This window comes from Pristis pectinata, chromosome 13, assembly GCF_009764475.1.
Source record: "Pristis pectinata isolate sPriPec2 chromosome 13, sPriPec2.1.pri, whole genome shotgun sequence".
NCBI classification, from domain to species: Eukaryota; Metazoa; Chordata; class Chondrichthyes; order Rhinopristiformes; family Pristidae; genus Pristis; species Pristis pectinata.
The window spans coordinates 43,193,225-43,205,299 of NC_067417.1; the positions used below are offsets into that span (position 1 = coordinate 43,193,225).

At 38.5% G+C, this 12,075-nt stretch overlaps 1 protein-coding gene across 3 annotated transcripts in view; it reads right to left on the reverse strand.

Annotated features, from left to right (window-relative positions):
- rfwd3 (ring finger and WD repeat domain 3) overlaps nt 1-12,075 on the reverse strand; it is a 33,988-nt gene continuing 21,913 nt past the window's right edge. Inside the window, exons 10-14 of one of the 3 annotated variants that reach the window (XR_007957345.1) lie at nt 8,722-8,898; nt 7,574-7,788; nt 6,664-6,881; nt 1,148-1,461; nt 114-716 (exon numbers count right to left, since the gene is read on the reverse strand). Coding sequence is in view for 2 of the 3 variants with exons in the window: in XM_052028215.1 (XP_051884175.1) it covers nt 1,318-1,461; nt 6,664-6,881; nt 7,574-7,788; nt 8,722-8,898 (754 nt within the window). In the remaining variant the exon portion in view is untranslated. Of the gene's footprint in view, nt 1,462-6,663; nt 6,882-7,573; nt 7,789-8,721; nt 8,899-12,075 lie in introns of all 3 variants that reach the window. The other 2 variants (XM_052028215.1, XM_052028216.1) reach the window with 2 other exon arrangements.

The following is a 12,075-nucleotide window of genomic DNA, read 5'->3' on the forward strand; positions in this document are numbered from 1 at the left end:
GCAATGCACATGAGCTCTTACTTTAATGAACAAAATTCACAAAGGAAAAAGGCAAACAAGTTTCTAATGCCAAAAAATATTAGAGCTATTGCTGCCAGAGATCACTTTAAAAAAAAATTAATTCTGGAATGCAAAAGGTACAGCTGACACCAAGCAGAAAAAGAAATAATTGTTTAAAAGAAAGCCTGGTTGATGACTCCAGCATATCATGGATGTTGTTTGCAATGCAAGCTCTGATGCAACGTGGCAACTATCCAGTTATCACTTAATCAGCAATTGTGGGGGCCGGGGAATGAGGCAACAAAATTTCACATGCAGTTAATTTTTTTTTATTTCAATGTAATCTATAATAAAACGACACTTATATACACACTGAAAGTTTTAATTGCACATGAGCACATTCCCATTCAAGTGGGCACATGGCTTCCACAGCCCTCACTGTGGACCCCAATAGCAAACTTTCTGCATCATATTAGACCACAAGACTGTCAGAAACACTCACTCAATCATTGTCGCTTCCCCTTGATCAGCATGTTATCAAAATTGACGTTCTGGTCCTGTGCAACAAGGCACAAGATGCGATGGTCTATGACAATCTCTAGCACCCATTCAAATCAACAGATCCAAAATTTTCTTCCTCCTCAAATCAAGAGATGCAGGCATCACACCAAATTGTATGTGATCTCAATAATCCTGATGGTGGGGACCGTTTCCACCTGTTTAGACAGAAGGGATTTTGAAAACGCTGGGTTTAAATGGCAATGCTGCAGGCCAGCCCAGCCCACAGGCTATTAACAGGTGTCCCCCTCCCCACTTGCACTTTGAGTTCCTTTCCTATTGGCCTACTGCAAGTCAGCTAAGGGAAGATTAGAGGTCCTCCTCATTGGAAAGCAGATAAAAAGTGAAGAGGTATAAAGTGGGTTGGAGGAGTTGCTGCAAGCCTCTTGGGAACTCCTGGCAACTCATACCACTTATGCATTAAAGGCAAAGTACATTGTAAATGCCAAAAGAGGTAAAATAATGGAGGGGTTAAGATCGTACTAAAAAGCCTTTATTCTTACTCAGAGAATCTTGTTGGAAATGTCACAATTCTCAATAGTAGCATTTGTCATCAATGGGAAGCAATTAAACTAAGGGCATCACTTACAGCAATAGGAATGTTTGATTAGCTGGAGTGGGTAGATCTGTCACACATCATGTCCTACATGCGAGGAAAGTTTTTGTAACATGCCATGATTCATACCCAGCACCAGATTTGGGCCTTTGATTTCCATCCTTGCCAAGTCAGTGTCAGCAAAGTTACAAATATGGATTCCATCAGGCCCACTTGTAGATCTTCACCATTTTTTCAGTCAGAGTTCCCAGGAAACTACCTTGATTCACCTCGAACGGACAGATATCCAGTATGGGTTGGTCAGCTTGAAGCTTCTGGATGAGGGAGCCAGTCCCTGCATTCCACAACTGTTGTAGCAAGAGAATGAAAAGGGTTACTGAGTCACAAAACTAGAGATGAAAATGGAAGATTAAACAGTGAATAAACATGGCAAATATTGGAGTAATAAAAGAAAAGGGGTGTGCCATTAAATATTTGTTGTTACAGAGCATATTAAATATAGAAGAACAATAAATAGAGGATCAATGACAATAAGGAACTGAAGGTTGGCCTGTCGTACTCAAATTGGAGCAGGTTTTTTTTTAAAATATAGATTCATTGCATAAATATAGAACACAGAACCAAAGGGCAAAGTAAGTGATGCACTACTGGAGAAATTAAGGGGTTAAAAGTTAATGAATCCCTTGAATTCGATAGCCTATGTCCAAGGATTTTTAGAGTTACCCATGAAGATAATGGATGCATTAGTGATGATCTTTCAAAATTCTTTAGATTCTGGAATAGTTCCAACAGACTCAGAAGGAAGCAAGTGTAATATATGCTATTCAAAAAGACAAAAAGGGAAATTAGGAACTGTAAACCCTTCAGACTGACATCAATGAATTCTAGCAAGTAGCTGACAATTAAAGACATGGCAACAGGACACATGGAAAATAATTACATGATTAGGCAGCCTCAACAATTAATGATAGGCAAATCATATTTGCCAAATCCAATTTATTTTGAGAAAACAACTCACAGTGCAGGTAAGATAAATCAGAGGATCTCAGAGGGGCTCACAGTGTTGGTTAAATGACAAAATAGGAGTAAACAGGTCTTTTTTTCAGGACAGCATATTATTACCAGTGGGTTGACACCAGAATTTTTTGGGATCCCAGTTATTCACAAATTATGTTGGCGACAAATCAAAAGAAAGTGCAACATACCCAAGGTTGCTAGTGCAACAAACCAGGTGGGAAATTGAGCTACAAGGATGATGCAAAGTGTATGCAAAGGGAACAGATAGGTTATGAGTGTTGATGAAGTGGCAGCATATGGAATGTGTGAGAAAATGTGAGGTATCCATTTTTGGCAGGAAGAATAGGAAAATAATAATTATTGGTTTCTCTAAATTTAACAAGTATATACAGAGAAATCTTGGTGTGCTGGTTTCACATGAGAAAACATGCATATACATAAAGTTATCATAACGGTTGACATGTTGCCCATCATTGCAAGGGGATGAGAGTTCAAAAGTTAGAAAATCTTGCTGCAAATACTATACAAGGCTTCACTAAAACCAAAACTGGCATTACTATGTGCAGTTTTTGACTCTTTTCCTACTTGCCTTGGAATTGGTACAGTGCAATTAACTGGACAATTTTTTTGGAAAGAGAGAGAGTTATCATTGGGAAACAGAAAAAGATAAGATTAACTGGAGTTTAGAAGGGGAGATGATCTCATTGAGATGATTATAATCTGAGATTTAGGCGGGGTACCTGCTGAGAGGCTGTATTCTCTGCATGCAGAATACAAAACTAGGGGACGAAGTCTCAGGATGCAGGGTCAGACACTTAAATTGGACTGAGGACCGAATGGTTGTGAATATTTGGAATTCTTTACCCCAGACAGCTCCAGATGGCCGAGTACAGTAAAAACTGTTAGTCCAGCATTCTCAGGACATTGGAATATCTGCCAGTCTGGCAACACCAGACTATTGGATGTTATTCCAATTAATACTCCAACACTATTTAAATCACTTTAAGACATTACACAGTACAATAGTTCTCTCAATGACTATAATAAATTTTCAGTGAACCTGACAAGTTTTAAGCAAAGAGGGATTCCTGTGCATTAGAGGGAGTGTGAGAACGGGACTCAGTGCAGTAGATGGAGTGCGAGAACCAGGGCTCTGATGGGTTAGAAGGAGCACAGGATCTGGGTAAGCCAGATGCCAAACCATCAGGGTTCAGAATAAATCAGAGTTTCCACTCATGCTTTTTGGACAAAGGAATAAGAACGTAGTAGTCAGGTGAAGAAAATGGATGAGAACAGGATCAGCAATAATCATACTATCGGTGGAACAGACCTGAGGGGTTACGTGGCCTATTCCTGTTTTATTTCTCTTGAAAAGAGACAGAATGTAGTATTCTAGATATCAAACAACAAGCATGCCTGTTCTTTGGTTGCACCATCCACCAACATAACAAACCTTGTATTGCCGAGTTTGTCAAACAGAGTTGAAGATGAAAAACAATGATGGAATGCATGCAAGTATCGGGAACTAAAATATTTAAAAAATGCAGGAACTGCACTGAAGATCCATAACTGTTTGGTAAAGGAAGGTGTGAAATTCCTTTTCATATGTTGACAGACCTGAACACATCCAACATTTTATTTAACTTCTTAGTCATACCATCTTCAAACAATCCCTTCTGCCACATTCTCAACAGCCTTCTCTTCACTCATCAATGCTAAATTCTTCTCCCACCTTCCCCCATATTTACAGTATGAATCACTAGCACCCACCTCCTACATTTGCCTTGGCTTTATGGCTATAGGTTGCCTTTCATACATCATCCTTACCTGACAATCAAAGTAGAAAGTGCAAACCGGCCAAACTCCTTTGCTAAACTGCATGATGCAGAAAACAGAGAATGGAAGCATGCTAGCATGAAGCAGGTATTTACAGCTCACAATCAAGTTGAATGAAATGTAACAGTTTTCACTAGGTTTATATTTCAACCCAGTTTAAACCAAGTCTGAAACTTCAGATACAACTAAAGGATGAGGAAGAAACCAGACACACTCCAACTGTGCTATCAATTAATAGCCACATCTTTCACTGGCACATCAGAAATTTCAATGATGATGATGCCTGCTGCCATCATGTGGGTGAGCTCAGCACACACACAAATCACTAAAATGGGGTCACATAGTTAGAAAGCCTCTAGAAATAGACAAGACATGCTGACCTCATCCAGCATCAGCAGTACCATGCAGTACATTTGCAGCTCTTGTGCAGGGGAGCAAAATAGGCAACAACAACCAGATGAATCTGCACGAAGGAATAGTGCATAGAAACAACGAGTACACCTCCAATTATAGTCAGAGCAGGAAAAACAGCACAAGGACAAAATTGAAAGCTCTTTATCTGAGTGCAGCAGCATTCATACCGAGTAGGTAATAGTACTGATCAAATGAATGGGTACACCTAATAACCATTACAGATACGCGTTTGTAGAGTGATCAAGAAAACCACCTGGTAAAGTGGAGAACCATAGGTCCAGAGTAAATAAAATCAAAGAAATTAGCATTCGTCAAAAAACTTACTTTGGACATATTACTTGGACTGAAAGCCACTAAATCCTCAGGAGCTGATGACCTGATCCCACAAGGTTTTGAAAGAGGTGGTGGTGGAGACTGTATGCACTGGTTGTTGTGAAATTCCATTAAATTCTAGAACAGTCCTCACAGATTTTAAGGTAGCAAATATAACCATATTATTCATGGAAGGAAGGAAGGAAAGAGAAAAGTGAATTGTAGAGTAATTTGATCTTAGGAAGGAAAATATTAGAACTATTAAGGAAATGATAATATTAATATGATTGAACAGAGGTAACAAGGATTTATGATACCATGTTTTACAAATCTGTTCAAAGTTTGAGGTTGTAAATGGCAGAACAGATGTGCAAACCAGTTGATATTGTGTATTTGGACTTTAAAGGCTTTGATAATGTGACACTGTATTTAGAGTAAGAGACTGGTGTGGATTAAGGATTGGTTATTGTTCAGAAAACAGCAGGAATAATCAATTTAGGATTGGACTCAGATCAGTGGAATATTGCGGGGATTGATGCTGGCCTCCAGCTGTTCACATCAATGATTTGGTGAGGGGATCAAGAGCAGATGAAAAAAACTAAGGGTTAGTGTGTGGTGTTGGGAGGACGCAGAGAGGATAAATGGGCTGTTAATGGGGGAGTGGATGACAGATGGAATATCACGTAGACAAATGTGAAGTCATTGATTTTGGTACAAGAAAAAAAAGCAGGCTAATTTGTTTTTAAAATGGTGAAAGATTTAAAATTGGTGTTCAGAGTGACATAGGGTATCTTTGTATACAAGGGCAACCAGTTGATATGATGTATTTGACCTCTCAGTGACTCAGGCTTCTGAAAAGCAACATACAAATACAGAAAGCAACCAGGAAGACAAGCAGCGTACAAACTCTATTTGCAAAATGATTTGAGTACAAGAGTAGAGACGTCTTGTTCCATTTATTTAAGACCCTGAGAAGACAGCATCAGGTATTATGTGCAGCTGTGGTTTCCCTACCAAAAGGAAGGATATACTTATGACAGTGTCGCAAAGATTCATCACATTGATTCCTAAAATGACAGGTTTGCCATACAAGGGGAGATTAAAGATTGAGATTACAGATTACTCAATCTGTAATCTCAAATTTAGAAGAATGAGAAATAAATCTCACTGAAATATGAAATTCTTGTAGGGATTGACAGGGTAGATGCAGAGTTTACAGTCTCAAAATAAACGATTGACCATTGACATTAGTAATAAGAAATTTCTTCATTCAGAGGATGAACCTTTGGAATTCACTATCCAAGAAGATTGTGGAGGTGCAGTGGTTGAGTATATTCAAGATAGATGTATAGAATTTTTTTTAAATATTAAGGAAATCAAATAATTACAGTGTTAGTACATTGATGTGGAGCCAAGGTAAAAGGTCAGCTATGATCTTGCAGAAAGGCACAGCAGACATTGACAGTTGAATGGGCTACTACTGCTCTATTTCTTATGAATTTGTGAACCCTGAACTGCCTGAATTTTCACTGCAATGGGATAACACCAGTGAAAACCTGGCTGCTGACATTAAGTAGAAGAGGCATGTTAATGCAAGCTGACAGCGGCGAGCACCACAAAACTATGTAGTATGTAACTTAAGGTCTACTCTAAAGTATCCCATGACTTGGTTAAAGAACTAACTGGTTTCCTAAAAATCGTAGTATATTCCTCTGGGATATTTCAAGTAAAACAAGTGTTAACAGTACCCTACCATTGCAATATATTCCCTTCCACTTAAACTCCCACTTTCCTGGACCCCTTTCACAGTTGCTGCACAGTATAATTTTCAGGTTTTTAAATCAGAGCACAGAGGACATAATAAATTTATCCCCATTATCCTAACCATCTTGGATTAAGGACAAGCATTAAACAAAGGCAACACACAAATCAAGCAGATGTTCAAAAACAGTCATAAAGGCATCACTCACCATTGCACTGTTGGTTGCCTCATCTCCTGCACACACCAGGACACTACCATTTTTCTCAGGACTTGCGAAAATGGCATTTTTTGTCAAAAGTTTACATGTGGGGCCTGCATTGAACGTTTGCACCGGGTAACAGGTGCAGATGAGGTTCTCGAGCGACTCTGGAGAGGCACTGCTTGATAACTCCATCATGACACACCGTAAAGAACTGTGAGTTTTACCTTTAAAAAAAAACTTCTATTATTACTGCCTTCAGAACTAGTGAAAGTTTGTGAATTTGAACAGTAAAAAAATTTCCATCTCACAAATGAGAATTTGCCAAGATATCATTCCATAATGCCAACAGCTACACGAGAACAGCAAAGTATTTACCCAGTGATCAGACCAACGCGATCCTGGCTGATCCTTTATAGTTCCTCACTGAAGCCACACATGACAGCCTACTCCAACTCAGAATAGAATTCACTAATGCAGAACATTTCAGGAAATAAATTGGGGCTTTCTGCTTTGGATAGTTCAGTTACATACAAGGGGATAATCAATAGAGTTTATGAACTTTTGCCTTTAATCAATAAGCCAGAGTCAGTTTTGTAACCACTTGAATCTGTTACTGATTCACCAGCAAAGCCAGACTGTTCAGTGCCCAGATTAAAACAGAAAATACTGGAATACTTACTGACAAAAGATTATTGAACTGCAATGTTAACTACTCTCTCTACAGATGCTGCCTGAACTGCGGTTTTTATTTCAGGTTTCCAGCATAAGATAAGATATTTATTTATTAGTCACATGTACATCAAAATACACAGTGAAATGCATCTGCAGCTTTCTGATTTTCAATTACTCTTCAATGCCCATCCCGCTCTATTGGACATGCATTAGCACCATATTCCCCTCAAGTTCTTCCACATACCTGGCCTGTAGGTAACAAGGCAGTGTCGCATCACGGGTTCGATCTGTATATCTGTGCAACTCCCAGCCTCCAGAGGTAGCAGATGTGCCTTGTAAGTGTTTGTGGATTTCTGTTCCCAAAAGCAACCCCCTTCCAAAGTGCCAGCCACTAGACCACCACATGGAAATGCTGCAGATGCCATTCGAGGGAGATAGGACAGCGAGGTCACAGGACACCTGAACAGTAAGACACATGGAGTTATAGGAAGAGGTTGGGTAGGGTAGGACTTTATTCTTTGCAGTGTAGGAGACAGAGGTGATCTTACAAAAGTGTATAAAATCATGAGGGGCATAGATACGGTGAATGCACAGTCTTTTGTCAGGGAAAGGGAATCAAAAACTTGGGGGCAAAGGATTAAGGTGAGGGGGGAAAGATTTAAAAAGGGACCCAAGGGGCAAATTCTTCACACAGAGGGTGGCGCATATACGGAAAAAGCTGTTAGAGGAAGTGGTTGAGGCAAGTACAAAAAGAACATTTAAAAGACTTGAACAGATAAATGGATAGGAAAGGTTTAGAGGGATATAGGCCAAATGCAGGCAAATGGGACTAGCTCAGATGGACATCTTGGTCAGCATGGGCAAGTTGGGCTGAAGGACCTGTTTCCATCCTGTATTAAAGTTGGGAAAGAGGTTGTTGCATGAGGGAAGGAACAGTACGGGTAAATCAAAAACACAGGCAGCAACCATACATGGATTATACAACTCTAAAAATAACTGAGGAAGATCCAACAGATGTTCAAAGGACAGTTTTGCTTGGATACAATGTGGGTCACTCAATATTTACCTGATAAAGTAATGGGTACCCTAATCTCTTCCTCCTCCTGGTCCCCTGATCTATCATCTGTCACTTTATCTTTTAATCTAGGTTTGAGACAGATTATAAGAACTAGGCATACTTGATTAGTTGAGAAAATTGGTGCCAGAGGTAGGACAAGGTGGTGAGGGATGCTGGGGAAGACTTCTCACAAGCGCCATGCTGAAAGCTCCCATGAGAACCAGACCACACGCTGCTGTTCCTGGGGACCTGGCCAAGCACTTGGTGTCAGGAGGGACAAAAGATGGTGACTAATACAACAGCAAAAGGAAAAGCTAATATTGAAAAAAAGCTACCTGGAACCCTGTGGGGGGAGCTCCTGAACATGTGTGGTGGTGTCCCTCATGTCATAGATCAGGATAGAACCATTTATCAGTCCAGCATATATGTAGTTTGTGTCATCCAAGCACCAACAGCAACTCCATACAGGACGACCAGTGTTGTAGGTCTGCACCACAGTATTTGCAATCAAACTAGAGAAACAGAAATTCAAAAAAAAAGGGTAACTTAAGGTAGGTTAAAGTCAAGCAGAAGATGGGAAAGAATAGAATGGCGAACATTGAGCCACAAACTTAGGGCCTAGCATTTCACCAAGAAAGAAAACAAAAATCAATTTAGCTGCAATTCACAATCGCTCCCCTCAGCGAATATAACCAATGCTATTCAGGAAGGATTTGGCTTTGAGCACTGGGCAATCTTGAACTGGAACAAATTAGAGCACTGCAAATTCCCTGAGCTACTCTCAGCTGCTAATGTTTCCTGGGTTGTCAGATGTTGACAATACTATGTGCGATTAATCTGATTGTGGGCTGCCTTCTAACATCTTATTATATATTACAACATTTTGCAAGATAATTCTGAGGACATTAGGTATCTAAGCAACAGTTCCACTTTACCTCAGACAATTACAAGTATCATGGCTTTGACACAAGTCTAGACTGTAAACGACAACAGCATCCCTCAACTTCTTCCCAATTAGCTGCCCTTACCCAACCAGACTGTCAGTGTGCTGCTGAAACTTTCATCGGCAAATTACAGTTTTGTCTATCACATACCACACCTTCCCCCCCCCCACTCCATTTGTTCAAAAGTGACCGTTCTCAATCATCTATCCAAGTACAAGTGTTTTCTCACATATCTTCACTTCTTTCCTTCTTCAGCCTCTGAATTATGTGACTCACCTTCTGAGATTTCAGCTTAAAATTCAATTTGCCTCATTCTCATGCATCTCGAGCTCATTGCCTTTTCCTCCCCAATCTTACCCATCACATTAATTCTACAACTCGTATTCTTGGTCACCTGCTGGACTTTGCCATCTTACTTGGCCTTCAAACTATTACCTCAATCACAAACTGTAGCATCTTTAATCCTTTTCATTCCTCTGTATCCATATTCACCTTCTCCCTCCCAATGACATGTTTTTCCAAAGGAGTGCACATCTCTGCCACTTCACCCACATTTAACGCTGAAAATTTCAACCATGTGAGTATCAGCCTTGTGTTCTTCTTATTTCTGCAGCTGAAGATCTGCTGAAACTTTTACCTTCACCTTTAATGCCTGGTCCCCATTTAAATGTGTTACTCTCTCACATCCTAGCTACTTCCCTCAAGTACCAGCCTTAACCAATTCGGGAGGGATGAAGACTTGAACGGAAATAACAGACAATCCACTCAGTCTGAGTAACACAGTATCCTCCGCCCATTTCCTGTCAGCATGTTATGGTACATATGCTGACAACACCTGGTTTTACCTCACCAACCCTATTCTTCTTTTTCAATATTTTTATTAATTCCAGATAAAAAAATACAAAGTACATGAAACAAAGGAAAAAACAAAATGTTACAAAAATAGATTGTATTGAATCACACTTGAAATCAATGTTTCATATTAATAAACAAAAATGGTAATTAGTATTAATAAATTGGAATAATTTATTATAAAAAATCTAACCCACTACCAAACCGAAGGTGTTTGATTAAAAAAAACCTAGAGACATGATAGTATTGGCCACTATCTGTACTTTAAGCACCAAATCAGTGGTTTTGAAAGTAGTTCAAAAAGGTCCCCATAATACTTGAAAGTTCAGAATAGGTCCAGAAATAGAGCAGCGGATCTTCTCTAAGTTTTAGATATGACATAACATCCAGTAACCATTGAGATGAGTGGGGAGAATAGTTTCCTTCCATTTAAGCAATACAGCCCTCCTGGCTATAAGAGAGATGAAGGCCAATATGTAGAAGTCGGAACTCTCCAGAATTATATCTTGTTCTCCAACAATCTATGATCTATGAAATTTCTATGAATTTTCTATGTCCTATAAAAATAGAGGCTATGGGTAAGCCTAGTAATTTCTAGGGCAGGGACATGTTCGGCACAGCTTTGTGGGCCGAAGGGCCTGACTTGTGCTGTAGGTTTTTCTATGTTGTTCTAATCCCAAATACTGCAGTTAAAGGATTTGGCTTAAAATTTATTTTGAAAAGTACAGAAAAAGTTTGAAAATACCTCTATCCAGTATTTTTCAGACTCGGACATGACCAAAACATATGAATTAAAAGTAGCCTCTTCATTATTGCATTTATCACAATAAGGAGATATATCAGAATAGAAACGCGATAACTTGTCTTTTAGACAGGTGAGCTCTATGGACCATTTTAAATTGAAGAAGGGAGTCACATGCACATAATGAAGTAGTATTAACCAGTTTAAAAATTTGATTCTAAGTTTCTTCAGAAATTGAAATCTGCAGATCATGTTCCCAAGCATTTCTAATTTTGTCTAAAGGAACCTTTTTCGTTCCTGACAACCTACCATAAATATTAGATATTGAAGCATCATACGGAGGCTTCAAAATTAAAAATTACATTTAGTAAGTTCTTATCAGGAAGTATGTACTTGAGATCGGAGAAAATCTCTAATTTGCAAATATCGAAAAAGTGAATTTTTGGCAAATTATATTTAATTAACAATTGTTCAAATGTTGCAAAATTTCCTCTAACAAACAGATCCTGAAAACAAGTAATACCCAATCTATCCCATTCTTTAAAAACTATGTCAGTCATAGAAGGTTTAAAAAAAAACAATTAGTAAAAATGGGACTAGACAAAGAAAATCACAATAAACCATATTATTTTCTAAATTGCAACCAAATCCTCAAAGCACATTTAACTACCAAATTATCAGTTAATTTATTTATTGATACAGGAAGTGAAGAGCCAAACAAAGAAATAATAGAAATTTTTTTTTGAAACGGAATTAGCTTCAAAAGAAACCCATACTGGACAGGCCTCATGATTAATATAATGTAACCAAAAAGTAAGATTTCGTATATTGACTGCCCAGTAATAAAACCTAATGTTGGGTAAGGCAAAGCCTCCATTATTTTAGCTTTCTGAAAATGAACTTTATTTAATCTAGGATGTTATTTTTCCATATGTAAGAAGATATAATTGAGTCAAGAGAATCAAAAAAAAACGACTTAGGAATAAAAACAGGTAAAGCCTGAAAAAGATACATAAATTTAAGTAAAATATTCCTTTTAATAGAATTAATGCAGCCAATCAGCGATATAGAGAGGGGTGACCAATTTGGTAAGACCCTTTTCACATAATTCAGTAAAGCAAGAAAAGTTCTCTTTAATAAATGTTTATAAT